Source organism: Chinchilla lanigera, unplaced genomic scaffold (genome assembly GCF_000276665.1).
Source record: "Chinchilla lanigera isolate Chin_1 unplaced genomic scaffold, ChiLan1.0 scaffold00039, whole genome shotgun sequence".
Lineage (NCBI taxonomy): Eukaryota > Metazoa > Chordata > Mammalia > Rodentia > Chinchillidae > Chinchilla > Chinchilla lanigera.
In genome coordinates, this window is record NW_004955440.1 from 7,736,391 (window position 1) to 7,757,397 (window position 21,007).

Genomic DNA, 21,007 nt, shown 5'->3' on the forward strand with positions numbered 1-21,007 from the left:
TATGGACAGATCTTTTGCACACTTTTGCATTTGAATTTATGATATTCACTCTTTGGGAATATTTTAATATTTGGGAATAACTTTAGTATTTAAAAATGAAGAACTGGGAAAATGCTATTTTCTGAAGTGACTTTTTCAAGTCCAGTTGAAAATTATGTATATTCTGACCTCACAATAAAAATTATTTGAAAGAAATAAGGAAAACAAACCAGAAATTCAATTTTTATTGAACTACCAGTAAATGCTGTCACTGTAGAGAATTTCACAAACATGATCTCATTTATCTGATTCATTTCTGTGTGTGTATGCAGCAGAAAGTGTTTTTCTTCAAAATGTGGAGTTCACTCTTTGGGTGAATATTATAAAATAATTCTATAAATTACATGTCCTGCATTAAATCTATTCCCTTTAAACTCTGATTACAACACATTGTAAGAAAATGTGGTATAAGAAAATAATGTTGGGAAAACAGATCAATAAATGCTGAACTTAAAGGTCTGACAAGGATACTAGATTAGGATGACTCAGAAATTACAACCTGACTGCCTTTCTGACAATACAGCCTCACTTCAGGTGAGCTCAAATCCTGAGAAAGATTTCATCGAAGAGCTGAGCAGCACAGTGAGTCAAATATGGACAGCATGTCTATTACAAGAGTTGCCCAACTACAGCAGGCCATGCCTCCAGAACGCGCAGCAGAGGAAGAATTTTTGTCTGCTTTGCTTCGTAGTTAGATACGGTTATGCTGCCAAGAATGGAAAGGAACAAAGGACAAATATTGCTATAGCTGCATAGCAAACTCTAGTTAATGATGAGGAGTTCGCTGCCAGAGGGAGAAACCATTCTTAACGGCAAGTTGGACCCTTTAAAACATACTGCATCAGAGTACAAAGGTAGGTTGAGACGTTTCCTCTGCTCGAAGGAAAGGTTTTGTCATAATAACAGACAGTTACCTTGAAAGAAGGTACTGGATGACACCAGTCACATGTTAGGCAAATAGAGCCTGTTTTCATGTCACCACAGCCTGATAAAACTGATACAGTTTCTAGATCAATACAGAACTGCAACATAATACTTTTCAAGGAATAACTTCAGTATTTAAAAATGAAGAATTAGGAAAATGCTATTTTCTGAAATAATTTTTTCAAGTCCAGTTGAAAAATATGTATATTCTGACTTCACCATAAAAAAGTATTTGAAAGAAATAAAGAAGACAAATCAAATTTCAATTTTATTGAAATTTTATTGAAATACCAGTAAGTGCTGTCACTGTGGAGAATTTTACAAACATGATCTCATTTATCTGATTTATTTCTGTGTGTGAGTGTATGCAGCGGCCATTTGTGCATACGTTGTACTTTACTAAGAAGGAAATCAGTGTCGAGGAAATCTCTAAAGAATTCGTTTACTCCTGATTGAAATTTAAAGGGCTTTGTTTTAGTAGTTAGAATTATTATTGCCCAGCAACTGAAAAGGCATCAGATTATTTGTAGTAGAGCAGAGTTTTGGACCTGACAGAGAAACAATAGCAACTGAGGGTTGAGGGGATCTAAGGGAGATACGGTGGAGGTGAACTAGAGGGAAGGGACTTACTAGTAGATATTATAAAAATGTTTGACAAGACTGGCTACAAAATAAAGGCATCTGGATATATTTGAAAGACTGTTTCCTTGGACATCCACAAAAAGCTTTCTTCTATAGCTTGTGGAGTGAATACTGCTGACCTGTGGACTAGAAGCCTCTAGGACCATGAAAGATTATGTCTGCTGTTTTAAACAACCTCATTGTGGTAATTTTTTGTAATAGCCCTAAGCAATTCTCATCTGTAAGGAACGATGGAGTCATACAGTTTAAGTTTTCTGATCTTGCTTTAGTTTTATCAACACAGGAGGTGTTTTTCTTCAAAATGTGGATTTCTGGATTGCATCCAAGATCTACTTGAATCTTTCAGGAAGGGCAAGTAGGAGCCTGGGAATCTTTCCCAGCAACAAGCACTGCAGATGAATCAGATCCTCAAGCAAGAAATCAGGGAAATGTTGAGTTAGCAGTTAGAAAGCTAGAAGTCATTTTTGTTAGTTTCTGCCTGTGGTTTTCAGTCCATCTGTGCAAGATCCCACTTTTACGCAGATCTTGCCGGTTAGGCAGGGAATTGTAACGAAAGTCAGATTCAAAACAATATCACATAATAAAAAGAGAGCTTACCAGGAGATCATATACCATTTCTTAATGGAAATATAAATAATGATTAGATATAAAATATAAGGAATAAAGAAAAAACAACAACAGAATAGGTCAATCTAGAATACCAAACATAAATCTTCAGGACACAATAAAAAGACCTCAATGTCTTAGATGTCTTTAATTTTAATAAAAATTATTATTGGCAAAATGGAGTGTGAATATATATTTCAGAAAATTAAAACTTCAAATAACAGAAAATAGAAAAATAAAGCAACTTAATTGCTAATCTCAAATTTACCTTTGGAAATCTGTACAGATATAAAAAAATAATAAATCCTCAAATATTTTTATCTTGATTATTGACAGTGAAGTTTTTATTTCATGGGAGATGGGAAAATGAATAAATTTGGTAAAAAAAAAAAAAAGGACAATAGCATTGTCCTATATTAAGACTGAGAACAATTTAGCAACTATGGAAAGGTGAAATTTACATGAATTGCTAATTGTAGAATAAACTAAGCTACACGAACTTGACAATGAAGAAAATAAATGCACTTTACTTTAAATTAACCTAACTTATTTACTCATAGGGTTTTTCAATAAGGCTATATCCTAAAAATCTCAGTGTTTCTATATTTTGTAACATATTTGAAGAATCTTGCCATAATAAGTCAAAATACTACACATGCAAAATGATAGCAAATTTATGTAATGAATGGTTGTTTCAAAACTGAAATCACAGAAATATAACTCTTAAGTTAGTTTCCCAAAACAGAATGTTTTTAATTGCCCACAAAGAGATTTATACTTTTGTCACTATGATTACATTGCAACCTTAAAAATTATGCTGAACAAATGTTTGAATTATGAAAAAGGGAGATTATAGTGGGGTGGACAGTGGGTTTCAAATGCAAATTTGCAAGGATATTGAAAGTTTTAAGAGGATGCAGGCCTAAGAATGACAATATGAAGAAAACAGAACCTCACTCGCTCTGTACCTTCTGAAATGTATGGATAAAAGAGAATCAGATGACTTTCAAAATAAGACTTAAAATACCTTGCAGATGTAAAATTTAAAGACTTTGGGAATGTATATTTTGGAAGTACTCAGAAAGAATCTAGTGTATAAAAGGAGATTAATATTTAAGTTGAGATCTCAACATGTAAGTTGTGTTCTCAACACAATAGGCTTCTGTCCAAATGTGCATTATTTACAGGGGTTTGATGGTGTGTGTTCAGTTACCTTAAGTCATACTGTGGACAAAGTGATTAACTCAGATGTTTAGTTTCAGAGGGCAGAAGTACCAGTATATAGCAACATGATTCATTTCTGCTTAGCATTATAATTGTGAAAGGGCCAACGGTTTGTTCTTGGCACTATTTGAACAATGACTGAGTATTTCTGGGACAAGTTTCAGACTAATTCCTATATTGGAGAAAGGGTTCAATTAGATAGACTCTCACTCAATTCTGAGTGTCTGGTTCGATGAGAAGAGACAACTAGAGGCACATGGTTCTGAGCTCCAATTCTTGCCATATCTACTAACTTGCTCTGCAACTTTGGCATTACAACTTTGCCCCCCCCCCCCCTCTCTCTCTCTCTCTCTCTCTCTCTTTCTCTCTTTCTCCCTTTCTTTCTTTTTCTTTTTTTTCCTCTTTCCTTTTTTTTTAGTACTTCCAGGTATAAAAATGGATATTGTTTTGTATTCTTTCTAAATGTCCATGAGTTTAACACATTTGTTCTTATTTCTGGGCACTATTTAGTATATGACAACCTGATTTATTATATATACAAAGAGAGAATGAGAGAAGGAAAAAATGAGGAAAAATGAGTGAGTTAAGTGGACAAAGGCATGTAATAGCAGATTGCTCCTTCTGCAATGGCACTGGACCACTTATATCTAAGAAGAGCTACGAGGAGATGTCAAATACTCCCCCAACCTGCCAGTGTTTGAAAACGTTCTGTATAATGGTATTGAACTACACAAGCGAATCAGGAAGCCCAGTGTGCTGACTCTGTGGAAAGGTCACTTAATTCAAAGTGAAGAACAGACTCCATGGAAATCTTCAATAGGACTTCATGATTTAAAAAAGAGATTAGATATTTTCCAGGAAATGGAACTCTCCTTTCCTCCTATATCTCGAGCACAAGAAAGCACTAGAGAGCCGTAGCATTCCCTAAGGATGGGAACCCTAAGGGCCATTAGGGTCAGAGCCCATTCACAACACATTTGGGGGAGGCAGAAAAATAAAGACCAAAAGGAAAGCAAAGTGGTTTTCTGCAACACAGTAATGCAACCAAGAAGGCAGCCTGGCAAGCAAAGGGTTTTCGCAGCTTAGAGACACAAGATAGAGGGTCTGTGGCAGGAATGATGCAGCGGAGAGGGTAAAGGACATCTAGATCTAGATGCACAGGGTTTCTAAAGAACAAAAAAGAATGAGAAGGAAGAGGAGGGGTAAAGGTGAAGGTGGGGTGGGGAGTCAAAGAGAACAAGGAAGAACGAAGTTCAGGGAACCCTCTGGAGGACGAGACCTCGGGCCTCTGAGGAACTCACTTAGGACCCTCCCAGGAGATCTGCTTTCTCATATATCAGAGAACTGTGATACTCAGGAAGCAGAAAGAAGGTACCCAGCAGCCCTGCCTTCACAGAGTCTGCACATTCCCTTCGCTTTCACCTGTGCTCAGTGAGCTAAAGCTAGATGAAAAAGGAGAGGCGGAGAGTCAAATATGAGAACACATGCCTCTTCCACACCAGGTTTCTTGAACTTCAGATCTAGGTGGCCTTGGGTGAGGAGAAAGCATTGAATAGGATACAAGGCAAGTCTTGAAATGGACTGGACTCAGTTATAGAAACTCAAGCTGGCCAGAGTCACTGGGTGTGAAGGAAAGGTAAAGAAAACCATTCCTGGCAATCATCACCCTTAATGTCAGTACTTTACTGGGTTAATGCTCCCCATTAAACTTGTTAGACACATATGTAGGCTTTTTACAGACAGCATTTAGAAAAGCTATACTTAATCAGGGTCCTTGTTTTTCTAATAATCATCGGAAAATATCTTTGATACAACCTGCATTGGCTTACTCAGGTAAGAACTTCTAGTATGCCATTTCTCTTGCCTTCCCCTCCATTCCCAACCCCTTCTCTTCTCCGGTACTTCAAAGTTTCTTATATTTTTTTACTCCTCAATTGTGTACACTAATATTACAAGTACACTTAAGAGCGAGACTATAGGCGCAGAATTCTATCTTCCAAGATCAGCATTCATAAAATTAATATTAGCTCTGTAAATCTTAGTGGATTATTCATTACTTAACTAATTGAATTTCAATTTGATAACAACCTTTAAACAATTTCTAAATTTTGTCCCTGTGAACAATATAAATGTTACCAAGTAATATTATGGCACATTTACTATATGCCATATTCTATATATTATATTCAAAATCTACATTAAGATACATGGAAAATAGGGGGCTGGGGATTTAGCTCAGCAGCAAAGCGCCTGCCTGGCAAGCGCACAGTCATGAGTTCAGTTCCCTGTACCGGAGAAAAACCAAAAACAAAACAAAAAATAAAACAAAAAATAAAACAAAAAAAAAAGATACATGGAAAATAGAAAAACTAAAGTTTAAAATAAACAGTTACGCTGTATTTTTACTATAAAATTTCCAAGGGACAAAATGTGGTTTTGAAACATTTCACATTTAATTATAAAATACCCTTATATTTAGTGCTGTATTTTAGAGAAGTGAAGAAAACTCATATGAATAATTTCCTCTGTCTTTAATCAATTTTGTATAAACATTGTTGTCCCAAAGCACATATATGTAAAATCAAATGTGCACACCAGTTTCTTAAATAACTGGTTCTTAAACTGTGGTCCTTGACCAAACAGCACAAAGATCAGAATCAGTAGGAATTTGTAGAAACGTAAATTCTTGAGCTACAACTGATAAATCAGTGGATCAGATACCCTGAGAAAGGGATACAGTGATCTGTTTTTCCACAGCCTTCTAGAAGGTTCTAATGTGTGCTCAAGTTGAAGAATGGTATCTTAATAAAATGTTTCTCAAATTTGAGTGTACATTATATCACTGCAAAGCATTAAATGTGGATTCTTTGGTACTATTTCTAGACAATCTTATTTAATTGGTCTGTGGCAAGGTGTGGACAGGTTATTTTAAATTTGACCTGGTATTTCTTTTATTGACAGCTACACTTAAGAATTGATGGCTGCTCTTATACTTGAGACAATATCCAGTTCTCACATAGGCTTCACAGTTTGACCATGTCCCTCTTGTTTGCAGCACTGACATAAAACTTCTCCTTTTACATGTGACAACTACTGAAAAAGTTAAATGATTGCTTAAAGATCAAGGTCAATCCTCAGAGGGCCTTTCTAATTGTGTGTTTTCCCAACATAATGTCAACCTAAAATTTCCCATTAACCTGTAAAGACAAATGCAAGCAAAATGAGTAAGTTTTGTATATGTCCGTGAATTTCACTGAAAATTTGACCCTCAGTTATAATAACTTCAGATCCTAATAACTATCAGGAATATTTTTAATCATACATTATTTTCACATTTTTAAGCCTCAATTTTAAAATTACTTTAGTGTAAAATACTAGGTATTAAACATAAGTGATTGTGCAAGTAGTTGAAATATTTTTTTTAAATGGTTGTAGTAGGATCCTTCTAGTAGGACTAAAACTTTATAAGTCTGGCCTTTTCCAAGGGCAAAGTGAAATGTAATCAGGTCAATATGATGATGCTTGATAAAAATGGGGATTAGTAGAACCTATAATCATATATAAAGCATGTCAAGTAGGGTAACCTTTAAAAATTGCAGCTTTTGTCACTTTGTACTCAATGCAGGGGTAATTTTCATTACAAGACTCTCTCCTATAACTTTAAAAGTGAGCCTGTGCTCATTTACTCTGCCAGCTTCTCTCCAGAGGGAAATTGTCATTCAAAACATCACAGTGAATGTAGTTTAGCAGTATAGTTTAAGAAAAATTTTAATAAGAATATTTTAGGTAAACAGAGAATGCAACTTATATACACAGGCATTTAAATTGAGAAGTTAAAAAGCATTTTCCTAGTGTTAGAAGTACTATAAAATGGGGTTCTAGAATAAAAATATAATTATATTATGGCTGGTTTTGTGATGCTAGGATTCAAACACAGGCCTTTGCACATGCTAAGGAAATACTCTACTACTAGGCCACATCCCCAGAACTAATAACAGTAATTTTTAAAAATCCATTTCTACTGCTAAAATAAATTACGTTTTAGAAAATCAGGATCTTTCCTTTATATTTTTGGATATATCTTATTGACGTAAATAATAATAAGCTACCGTTATGTGAGTGAAAAGAACAACAGTTAAATTTGCAACTTCATGCAGCAATACATTTGTACTGCTGTCAGAAGTAGGAGACGGATGGGAAAATGACTTGGAATTTTGCCATCAATAAGCATCATCTTAAATCGATGATAATTTTTGTCAATCAGAACCATGTAACTCTATAAAAAGCAACAATTAATTTACCATGTAATCCCAGTCTTGATTATTTATTGCTTCCAGAATACAATCTATATACACCAATAAGAAATACGTTCTCCTCATTTATTACAAATATTCCTCATCGCACAATTTGGCAAGTTTAATCATTATGGACGTAAGATTAATTGTGAACGCTTGAAAATGTCTAGCTAGTGTTATAATACTCTCTCCTAATAGCACCTGCGATGCTTGGGTCCATTTACCCTCGTTGATACTGTTACTGCTTTGTGAATGAGATATGTCGTAAAGCTGTCACTAAAGCACATACGCACGTTCAAAGGGTTGCAGTGAAAACAATATAGTCTCCGCCTCATTGGCTTGTGTATACTATGCTTTTAAGGGAATTGCAGTGATAGGCTATCTGGCACGATCTCTGCCAATGGGATATTTCATTCCCAACTCACCGCAAGTTGTCATTTCATCCGTCTGGTCAGCACAGTCATCTTCCCTGTCACACAGCCATGCTCTGGGTATGCACCTCCCATTTCCACAAGAAAAGTGGTCTGCTTGGCATGTCCTGGCTGCAATGATCAATTAAAGTACAAGGAATAAATTGCAAAGCTTCTTGAGCAGTGTTAAGGCTATAACAAAGTATGCAGTATCTCTTTGACACGTAAGATACTTTATTTCTGTATTAAGATAAAACATTTTAAATGTAAATTCTTAATTAATGCTTCAAATAGCAACTCACTTGTATTATCTAAAGAACATAAATTTTGACCTCCAATTAAAATGGCCACAGATGACAAGAGATTCAGTATTTCTCTCACAATTCCAGAAATTAAGTTCCGAATTTACCATTTTATAATTTTTGCATGGCACATACTTATGCATGTACGAAAAAATTAAAATTTATGTGACCTTGGATTCATAAAAATTAATTTTGTGTTTCCAATAGGCCAAAATAGCTGTTGCTTTTTCTAAAAAGAAGTCTTTGGATACTATATCAGTTCCTAACTATAGCATCAGAATTATCTTTTTCTGCTATGTTCAATGTATTTACCTTTTGAGCTGTAAATAATCCAGTACATGGAGTGAGAATATAGAAAATGTTTGCTTAAACATACATTTAGCCTCAAGACATTTTTAAAATTCATTTTTGCACAGCTATGTAAAAAATATGACTTTTCAATCGAAGTATACTAATGAACTTTGCTTTGGGCTCTCTTAAAGGTTTCCATGAACACCAACATGGAAATTTGCTTTTTATGTTAGCCAAAGGCCAAGGTCTAAATTATTCTGGAAAGGGGCTATGTTCTACAGGGATTTGTCCTTTTTTATTATAATCAGGTCAACTTTTTTTTGAAAGCATAAAGGCCTACACAGCTTTACTGCCTCTCCCCCCAGTTCTTGTTGTTAATCAGTTATTTTAATGTCTGTTTTCCTTTTGCTTTATTTTGCTCTTCTATTTTTTTTTTTTTTTTTTTTTTTTTTGGTTTTTCTCCGGTACCGGGAACCGAACTCACGACCTTGCGCTTGCCAGGCAGGCGCTTTTGCCGCTGAGCTAAATCCCCAGCCCCTGTTTTGCTCTTCTAAACTATTAATCTATCTTCACATGAGTATCCTTTTTACTCTTCTCTTTAATTAGATTAGAAAAAAACTGGAATCTGCAAGGAAGGGGGTACTCAGATTTACGTATATTTTAATTAGGTGGTTTGGGCAAATGTAAAACTACTGTGGTCTGCATTTCTGTGCTTACAATGAACAAACTAGCTTAGATTATAGACTAATTTTTGTTTTCTTGGCTGATAATCATAAAGATTTGCTACATTCTTTCTAGCTACAGTAATTTGAAATATTAAGAAAATTATCATACCATATATACTGCTTCCTGTGGATTAAAGCCTTAATTCTAAAATATTTTAAACAACATTTGATTTTTCACATTTGACAAATTAATCATTTATTTTAAGTTAAGGGATTTTAAGTATTCCAAAAAACACATGTGCTTCTGAGTTTTCAATGTTAAAATTTCAGTAAGATCAAATATGTATTTCTACATTCTCTCGGTACCTAATACTACAAATTTTTCTGTTAAATTATTGTAAGACAGCATAAAATTAGTAAAGTCCTTCAATAATTTTTATAATTGTGTGTACTTGAAAAAATAGTGTATGTAATTGTAAACCTAGTAGAATACAAAGAGGGATACCTATGAGTTGTGGGCATTAGTTTATTTGATAGAAAGAAGTAAGAACAGAAATGTGAGAAAGATCAATTCTTTTTCCACTACACATTTCTGTGTTACTTCAGTTATTACAGTAAGTACTTTCTTACCTTTTAAAATGAGGTCACTTTTAATAGGATTTTTTATCCTTTTATTCCTCCATAAAATATTCCCTCTCTTTTTCTTTTCTCTTTTCTTTCTTTCTATTTCTTTTGATGTCTAATCATTCATTATTCAGTCTTCCTTGTTTTCAGTGTATTACGAAATTCTAATTCTCCATGAAATTCTAATTGACTCATGATAATATCCTATTCTTATTCAGTCCAATATTCTGTTATTTGATATTCTTATATCACCACATTCTCTAGTAGTAATTCAGGTATCAGTGTAATGAAGTTTACAGAAACTATCTTCTTTCATTAGTAGAGCTATAGTGATTAGAGAGGAAAATGCAAATTAATTTCTAAAAAGTTATTTAATGTAGTATATGACCTATCATTGAGATGGTTTGGAAGTTTGTGTGTCATCTCATTATAACTGTCAAGCTTCAGAAATAATTATGGTTTATAATCCAAAAGAACATTCACTGGATTATTATTGAGGAACATTATGCCAGAAAGCATGTGGATTTACTACTCATTTTAATCATGGAGGTAATTATTTGCATTGTCTACCAGGAAAATTTAACTGAACTTTGATAACTAGGATGCTTCAATTCATAAATTCCCAAGAACTGCCTACAGGATGCATCCAGATTGACTGAATTATCACTTCCAAATCAGTGAATTCATAGCAAGACAGACACCAGTACCACTGTTTCAATTCTGTCTCCGGCAGATCTAATTCAGTCTCGAGGTGAGGTGAGAAAAGCCGCTCTAGAAAACTGTGATTTCACAGCAAATGCTGCTCTGAGGAAGAGGAAATTTAAGCCTCCTCTGGGAGAATTGTTTATCTAGCAGTTAAACCAGAGATTCACTATTACAATGCAAATATTTCTACCTATCATTAATCATGCTTTCTCCGATGCCAAGTAGCAGCGGGAATTCCCACAATGCACTAGTACTACACAGAGGAGGAGGACACGAGAGAAAGCATTTCATTCCTAACTTTACATTTGCTGCATCTCAGTCAAAGCATTCTAATTAAACAAGACATGTTAAAGCAGATCAAAATGCACTTTTTTTTTTTTTTTTTTTGCAACAGGATCTAGCCCCGTAATTCAGTTGGTCTAGCAGACACTAGGTAGCCCAGTCTGGCCTCCAACTTGCAGTGGTCCTCCTGCCTCAGCCTCCCCAGTGCTGGAATGACAGGAGGCACCACTTTACTCAGCTCAAAATGGGCTGTTTAGCGGATGTTGGACGAACATCTAATATTTTATGCACTGGGCTGTTCTGATGCAATTACACCTGTCTAGAAGGAGGAAGTGAGACGAGGAAATAACATGTAGCGTCACTGGAGCACTGCGATGGGAGAAAGCGCTTGTCTAAAACTGCCCAAGTTTGAATCTAAGAATTTATGAGGACTACTATGAGAAAAAAGAATTTCAAACCCACTACACTTCCTCTTGCCTCAAGGACTCTCTCATAAGTAGGTACAAAACCCTTGGGGATCGGGAGAGAACAGCGACCCGGCTCTGCGCTGCGTCTGCTCCCGGGCCCCTGTGTGCTCAGGGTCCTTTGTGGCTACTCTCCTCTGTCTCCTCCGTTACTCAATTCACTCTGCTCTCTCTTCCACCTACATTTCTCAATCTCCTAGGAGGTAAAGGGGATCATAACATTAAATCTATTGAATATCATGTAGAAATATCACATTGTAGTATTTTCTTCATATTTTTATTTAAAAATTTAAAAATATATTAGTTACATTTGCCATCCTTATACAATTTTTCCCAATTGCATTTACCTCCTTTTCTTTCCAGATCTAATGACTGTATTTAGTTTTTACTTTTTCACTGCCAGAGATAATTTAATACTCTTTGGACACATTTATGAAGTCATAGAAATCAGAAAAGACTGTTTTGTAGTTTCATTCTTTGTAAAATTGCAATGTTGACATTGTTCAAATTTTGCTGAGATATTTTGAAATTCATTCCTGTTGATAATTTGAGTATTAGTTCATTTTCTTTACCTAATAATAATAATTCGTTATGACTATCTGTCCATTCTCCTACTAATAGATAATTTGAGCAGTTTAAAGTTCTTATTATTGCTAGAACTAGAACGGTGAATATCCGTGTTCAGAGGCATTAACCAAGGCTAACATAGAAGTGGAATTACAGACCCTAATGTGTACACATCTTTACATTTATTGAATTTGACCTAATTATTTTCCAGTGTGAAAAATAATTTATATACCCTCAAATAAACATATATGATAGTTCCCTTTTCCCATTGCCAATATATGGTTTCATGAGATTGTTTTTTTCCACTTTAACAGCTTTTATTATGCAGGATTTTTTTCTTATGAGTTTTTAAATACTTAGCTTGACTTTTGCCTCCTTTAAGAACTCTCTCTAGCAAACCAAAGATTAAAATTCTTTATGTTCTCTGGTGCTTGCATGCGGAACAAAGTGGCACTTCACCTACTGTTACAATGGTCTGTTAACACACTTTCTCCTGGTCTTCATTGGTAGCTTCTTAATGAAACGTACTACATATTTTTTCTCATTCTATCACTAGTGACTTGATAAATATTTACTGAATTAACAGACTGATGAAGGAAAAGCTCCAAAGGAACATTGCCTACTTGTGGGAAAGGGTTTTCCTTTTTAGATATAAAGTGGTCATAACGCTAATGGGCATAGGATAGGATCAATTACAACACAATCCCCTACTGTAGGTCTTTTAGCCTAGGACAATGTCCATGTATACTCTTATGTTTAAGAATAGATGGAAAACAAAGTGGTAGGGAATTAACAATGGTGGTTGTATTACATATTGATATCTTCAAAGTGGCTTCTCATGAAAACAGATATAGACATTCCCTACCACTTTCTTTGTAACTCTGTATTGTCTGTATTGTGCTTGTGATATGTTGTAAAATGTTGTATGTCTGTTAATGTTTCCCTCCTTTTATCTTTAAAATAAAAAAAAAAGAGAATAGATGGAAAAGACTCAGGGAAATGGTCTACATAAATTTGCCACTTTTTCCAGTATTGTAAGATACTATTTAAATATTTTGATCAAATGAAATGAAAGAACATTGTCACACCAATACTTGTTTCATAGCTTTCAAAATAAAGGCATATTTATTCTTCTTTTTGTATATTTTTTCATGTTTTAAGTTATCCATAAGCAGTCATAGTTCTTATAAATAAACCGATTAAATCTAATACTTGGTGGCAGACTTTCGGTGACATACTACTTCAAGTGGACCACAGGACATGAGTGTCATTTATCCTACTACTTAGAATTGATTGTTTTCTTTGCTTTCAGACAGAAGCATTTCCACTTTTCCTACTATAAACAGCTAAACATAAATGTTACTTTAAAAATAATTTACAAAAAAATGTAAAAATTTGGAAGCAATAAAGAAGACATGGTATTACAAACTGAGTCAGCAGTTCCTTGTATTTTATTGTGTAAGCAGATCTGTCTGTTCAGTGTGTAACAAAGCATGATGTTTTAGTTGAACCTTAACCTTCAAAGACTACTAATTGCATTGGCTTACAAAGATGCTTCATGACAAATCATACTCATGTTTTAAGAGCAACCTGAGCAAAGTTACCTGCCAAATGGACTATACCTAACATTCTAGCTAATCTGCAAGATAATATAGTTTGATATTAAAAATAATCGTCATGCAGACAAAATACTTGGAATTAAATTTGCCTAAATCCTTATCAATGATGTGAGTTTAGCTAAGTCCTCTCACAGATACTTCATCTATAAAATGAATGATCTTGAAAGTAGTGACCTGGGACCAAATGGTTTCTAGAACTCCTTTCTTTTTTTTTTCTTGTTTTTCTCAGAAAGTCTTTTGTGAAACAAGGTCATAAGACACACACACTAATCTTTTAAGACATTAATTTAGTCCAAACGCAGAGGAGCCTTTAACTTAGGAGCTAAGAAAATACCTGGCCAATAGATGCTGAGCAAGTATGTCACTACAGGAAAAGCTGAATATAAGATATAGGTTAGTATTATGGAACGGTGACTCTTTGATTCTTGATACTGTTCTCTGTGTAGTGAAAACCTCTTTGGACACAACCTCTAGCTAATTTATACTGTTATAGAACTGCAAGGAATATGAAAGGAAAATGAGTTGCAGAGAACTACAAGTTTTAAGAGACAAAACCAGTGGCCAAAACAGGAGTAGGAAGCAATCTTTTTGATATCTGATTCTTCCCTGTGCATACTTCTCTATACTTTAAGCCTAGTAATTTATAGTGTTGTTACTTGGTAAGGTTTATTTTGTCAAAAACAAAGAGCTGGGTGTTTGTGTATTGGATGTTACTATATGTAATGGTATTTTTAAGAGGTCATTTTTTACTAATCATATCAATATGTGCCATCAAAAGCAGTAGTTTTTCTTCCTCATTTAAAGAGAAGCACTACCCTGCTGCTAGTTAAAATCATTTTTCAGTGTTTATCTGACTAATAATGACCTTTCTGGCACTCCATTGTAACCTGTGCACCAGCTGTGCATTTCCACTCAACAAGAACCCGGCTAGGGATTCAAAGATTTATTACAATGGTATGGATTGTATGGAAATATAAATAGGCTTAGTGGTCTTGGGACTTCACGGGCGCAAAGAACTACCTCACATAAATAATGTGCAATGCACAGAAAACTATTTACAAAGGTATTCCACAGGAGGCAAAATAAAATTCATAAGTATTTTTTTTAAGGTTTAGAAAAAGAAAGTGTTCCTTGTGAGATGGTCTGTATCCCAGCCTGCTTACAAACCTTCACTTGCACTGCCAAGCAAGATTTAGTAGGAGTCTGTCGTGTACAAGAAGTATATTGACAGTCAACATATATGAGTAGATAAAGTGCCAAATTACTTTGGAAGAAGTCATGCCCATGGATTAAATAAAAAAAATTATACTCGAGCCTTTGCAGCGTCCACCTTTGAATTCATTGCCTATTGTAATGAGATAATCAACACCAAGAAAGATCAACTGAGTTCAAAGCATTCACCTACATTTTTATTAAGGCCAAATTTGGGGGGGCGTTAGGTACGTATCTGAGCAAATCCTCACCTGCGCAAGTTTGATTGGCTTCATCTTCATTGCTTCCGCAGTCATTAGCTCCATCACAAAGCCATCGCTTGGGGATACAGCGATTATTCTGGCATTTAAACTGGTCCTCAGGACAGCTATGATTGACTGAGAAGGAGGGGGAAGCAAGCTTAATTAGTCAAAAGTGGAAACACGCATGAATATTTTGAATCATATTTACCAAAATGTTACAGAAATTGTTGCAGTATAATAAATGGCATGGCTTTTGCTGTTCACTGTCTTCAATTTTATAGCAAATATTAATATGCTAGCTTTGTTAAACATAACTGTCATAGAAGGCATCAAGTAATTAAATCTCAAATAAAAAAAGAAACATATTACTGTTAATGTTTTCACTCAAACCAACAAGATATCTAAATTTGTTTTCCTTCTATTATCTGAGTGATGCCTCAATTCCAAAATATTTCTCAAGAGGCTTTAAAATTAATCTCATTGTAATGTTTAACTAATTAATTATATCATATATATCATATATATATCATATCAAAATAATTATATCATATATATCAATATTGTTATTTTTAAAACTACACATCTATTTAAATATTTTTAAAAAATATTAACACAGCCCAATTTGATTCTACTTCATTCAGTGTCCTTGGGACTTGAAAGAAAAATACAGAAATGAAAATTATATCACTCATCACATGCAGTTGATGGTACAAACAAGATTCTATATAATTTTAATAACAGAAAGATCATCATGACTTTTCTCCCTAGCACAAACAAATAAACATGCAAGTACAAAAATATACTGAAGGTAAAGGCAATTGCCACATGGGAAGCTGCTCACAGCTAAGGATTAAACTCCCAATATCTGAGCACAACGGGGGAGCACCTTAATGTCAACCATTTATAAGTATTCTTCTGGGCTTCTAGAGACAGGCTCTTCAGTACTTGTTTCACAATTTCCACATTCCTTTAAAGCAATTTTTCTTATGCCCAGCAGTTTCAGCTCTGCATTATAAAAATGAGCTTTAGTATTAGTTTTATTTAGAATCTGAAAAACTCATTTTTATGATGCTGTTACATAGAAAATGTATACATTTTCAGTCAGCTTTTATAAAAAAACTTCCTTCAAAGTAGTTCTAGTGATAAAGTGGTTTTAACACTTTTTAAAAGGTTTTTATTCATGTAAAGGTAAAAAATGTATAAAAGGAGAAAAGACATATTCTCTTTCATTGGAGCATGGTTAACTGTTTTCATCCACTTCAAGGACTTTCGTAAAAATACTGTCCAGGACAAATAAACTTCATGCAATGTATGAGAGGGTCAACATTTAAAAGTTTCAAGATTATGTGCAAGTATTTCAGTAAAGCCTAACCAAGGACTTTTGCAGCTTTCATCAGTAAGGTAAATAAGAATTCAAGCATAGTTTTGTGGTTTAAAATTGAGACACTGAATGATAGAAAATACAGTGCTAACAGAATTCCAAGTAGTAGGCTGTGAGTGTTTAAAATCTAAAACAGTCCTTTGAAATTATCATGGAATATTAACCATGAAACTCCTCCACTATAATGTCACTCAGAATGACTGAAATGCTCAGAGAAGACACTGTACTGAAAGGTAGCTAGAGATGTTTAACATTCATCACCGCTAATATTTAATCATCCATTCTTGCAGGTACTAAGAGCTGTGTTAGGTGTTGAGACTATAAGTATGCCACAACATAATGTGCTTCCTTATGAAAATATCTACCAGATGCACCACATGAGAAGCATGCAATATCCTATGGTTTGGCAACTACTCTAATTAAAATATATGCCATAGATGAATGTTTACCTCCAGCTGGGCTATACTGAGTTTTGAGGTGGTCAAAATTGTCTTTCTGAAGAAGATAATGATGAACTATTTTTAATTCCATAGATTAGAAACAGCCAGTGTATTATCATAGTGAAGCAAAACAGAAGAATATTTTTGGAGACCTACTTAAAATTTGAATTTGCAAGCATAAAAAGGGTAAGTTGCTTCATACACTAAAGTCTAGTAACTTTACCACTGTAATTAACAGTAACATGCAATACACACTACAATCGTGGAAGATAGGACTTCCTTTTTGGGTTAACGGGAAAGAAAGTGCAGTCACACAGATGGAAGCACAGGCCTGAAGAAGGAACACTTGGTGTTAGAACAAAATATCAGTGCTGTGCAGAGGCCCCAGAGTTCTGTGGCTAGAGGAAGCTAATCTGTAGTTAGCACTGATTAAAATCTTGAAACAATGTGAGCCAGAAGGAGGGAGGAAATTAAGCTAATCACTAAATAATATGGCTTTTGGGTAAAAAGGCAGAAAAATATCATTACGCTCAGATGAAATGCTTTTCTCAAATGAAAATTTTGACAATTATGTCAATTTAGTATTGAAGACTGTACTTGTCGGTTGGCATTTTATAGGACAGATTATAAAGGAGGTGGAAATAAGAAGTGCATAATATTGAAATAAAAGTCCATTCTTGAAATTCAAGAGAAAGCACCTATATTTATGTATGATTTATAATTTAAGGATCTTATATATGATTGAAAAATATTTTATAAAATCCGTGTTTAGACTTTCAGCCTATAGCACGAATGTTTGCATAATGTGGATGCTCAGACCAGTTTTGTCCTATATTTTTCCTTCCCTTCCCTTCCCTTCCCTTCCCTTCCCTTCCCTTCCCTTCTCTTCCCTTCCCTTCCCATTTTCCCCCACTTTCTCCTCTCCTCTTTCTCCTTTCCTTTCCCTTTCTGATCTGATCTTGAGGACTGACAGTTTAACTGAGGACACCTTCTTTCAGCTATAGCCCCAGCCCTTTCTTTTCATTTTTATTCTGAGGCTGCAGTTTAGTCAGGTGCAACGTTCCTCAAATTTGCAATCCTCCTTTCTCAACCTGCCAGAGTGTTAGGTGTGTGCCAACATGCCCAACTCAAATATGTTCATTCTTCAAAAATTTCAATTATTAAACATTATTTTTACATTATTAATTTCAAAAAAGAACAAAAATGGAATAGGGTCAATTAATTTTCAATTAGTTGCTTAACTTGAAAATGTCATTAGTTAAAAGATGATGTGTAAATCAATGTGCTTAAGTCAAAAGATTGAAGATATATTGGTCTAACACATGCCTGTGTCCACACAAAATATTTTATTTCTCTCAGAAGAATGCAGTTAGTGAGACCAAACACATATATTATAAAAATATTATTTCTTGAACTTTCCAAAGTGTTTTCTCTCCAAATATAAGTTTCTTTGTTCTTACGAGGAGCAAGGAACTATTCCTATGCAATCAAAAACCAAAAATAAAAGCCAAAGGGAGGAAATTAAACTCTTGATTTCTATCTGATGTTCTATATGTGTTTTGTTCCCTGTCCTGAGCCAGTGGAGCTAGTTAATAACATATTCCATGTCTCTTCCCTTGGGTCTTCTTCAAAATTCTGTTGCCAGAGAGCAAAGGAGTGACTTCTGAACTTCTGTAAATTTGCTCATTCTTGAGTGGTTTATTTGTGCATTTTTTTTTTTTTTTGTACCAGTAATTGAACTCAAGACCTTGCACTTGCCACGCAGGTGCCATGCTACTGAGCTGTATCCCCAGCCTTCCAGTGCTCTAAATGGATTTTCCATATCTTTAAATTCAAAGATTTTTAGAGGTCCCCTGTCCCTGCCCTAAATAGTGGTGTGGTTGTACTATTGCCTTAGAATAGGGGGAGAGACAAGTTATGGGGAAGATGAAATGATACATAAAAGTGGAGGAGAAGAAAATTTTTGCTAAAAATAATGAACATGAGGCACTTTGTGGTCTAACCTTTTGGAAAAGGATGACTAAGAAATCAAATTGAGTTCAGATCGTATTAAAGATATTTTCACCCACTGTGTTTTTAATTCCCAAACACAAAAGACTCAGGAAAAAGCAGTTTAAAGACGACTCGAAGGAGAACATACAGCAGTTGATCGGGTCCTCATCACTTCCATCGAGGCAGTCATCGTCTCCGTCACATTTCCACCGGGACTGGATGCAGTGTCTGTTCCTGCAGCGAAATTCTCCAGCTTTACAAATGTGAGGCAACACTTCCCCAGGGTTAACTGAGTAAAAAAACACAAAAACAAAAACAAAACACAGTTCAAGACCTATAAGCAATGCTAGCTGTGTTCAGTTTATTCAAATGTGAATTTTATCATTTTTGTTTAAGATTCTACATAAAAATGAGATCATGTAGTTTTAATCTTTCTCTGTCTTGCATTCTGATCTTCATACTGTACTTCAGCTGTATCAAGTTGTCACAAATGACAAGATCTCGTTTTGTTAAAAGCTAAGTGTTTCATTATGTACATGTACATGTGCACACACCGTAACACATGCAACTTCTAAGCTGAATCTGAAGGAAAGGAATTGGGGTGTAGATCACAGGGTATAAAACAGCAAATATGTAAGCTCAACAAGTCTGCAAACCTAAGTTATGTCATCCGGATGATAATCACAATATTTTAAGGTATACAAGAAATTTGTTGTGACACATCTTAGGTGTTCTTATGACAAAAACACCTATAGCAAAAAAACTGTAAGAAAAATAATGGACAAATTCATTTGGCAGAAAAAAATCACTTTACTATGAATGTCAAAACATCCTGTTACACATCTTAAATATGCACATTAAAATGATAACTTGCCTAAATTTACAACACTCTACCACCCAAAGATGTATAATACTCACATTAAAATTATAGTTTTCTAGTTTACATGGAAGTCAATGTGGATATTTCTCAAAGAGCCAAAATTAGAAATTCCATGTAATACAGCTACCCCCCTTCTATGTATGCATCATCTGCAAAGAGCACATGACATCTTATGACAGTAATGTATGCAGATCACTGTGTGCACAGCACAGTTTATGTTAGTTAAAACCCAGAAGCAACCTGTACACTTATCAACAGATGAGTGGATGAAGAAAATATGGTACCTGCATTGGCACCACCCTATCTATCTATCTATAATGAAATGCTACTCAACTATAAAGAAGGACAAATTTGAGATATCTGTAGGAAAATGGGTACACCTGGAGAATACAATTTTGCATGACATAAATCAGATACACAAGCTGGAACACCATGTGATATCTCCCATCGGAGCAAAGCAAAGTACAGACTAAGAGAAAAATAAAGGAAGGGTAGATAGTAACAAGTACATGGATTTTTTGCAAATTGGAAGGTGTGCATGGGTTGTGTGAAGGGACAGGGAGACTCTAGAGTAGAGACACATCACGTACAGTGTCCTAATCACTTCAATGAATGTGGAGGTCATACTCCATACATACAAGCTAAGATTAATGGTATCAAAAGAAATAAAAAGTGAGCAATAGGCATTAGAGCAAGAAGGAGAGAGGGAGAAGGAAAGGGAATAAAACAAGAAAGGAGCTGTCATCTGGACATGTACCCACTGTCCAGTGATGTAAACTGCATGCAACACAAACATATATGAACAAAAATGAAAGAAAATTATAGTTTTCATAATACTAAATAAAAATGAATGACATATAATACAAAGTACCCACTGCCCAGTGATTGTAAACTGCATGCAACACAAACATATATGAACAAAAATGAAAGAAAATTATAGTTTTCATAATATTAAATAAAAATGAATGAGCTATAATACAAAGAATATAAAAGGGAACATTGTTAAATAACAAAATACTCATTTCAATTTACAGAAAATAGAAAAACAACAGTATACTGGCAGCCATCTCTGGAAATGAGAAAATTTAAATGTGTCTCACAATATTTCTACTAAGAATCTTAAGCACTTATGATTTGTGTCTAGAAGACCCCCAAAGCCTCATGCAGTTTTATTTTTTTTTTATTTTTTTATTTATTTATT

At 34.6% G+C, this 21,007-nt stretch overlaps 1 protein-coding gene across 1 annotated transcript in view; it reads right to left on the reverse strand.

Annotated features, from left to right (window-relative positions):
* Lrp1b (low density lipoprotein receptor-related protein 1B) overlaps window positions 1-21,007 on the reverse strand; it is a 1,427,040-nt gene that overhangs the window by 687,864 nt on the left and 718,169 nt on the right. The window contains exons 16-18 of the mRNA XM_013517439.1: window positions 19,075-19,215; window positions 15,123-15,248; window positions 8,156-8,272 (exon numbers count right to left, since the gene is read on the reverse strand). Of these exons, the coding sequence (XP_013372893.1) occupies window positions 8,156-8,272; window positions 15,123-15,248; window positions 19,075-19,215 (384 nt within the window). The remainder of the gene's footprint in view (window positions 1-8,155; window positions 8,273-15,122; window positions 15,249-19,074; window positions 19,216-21,007) is intronic.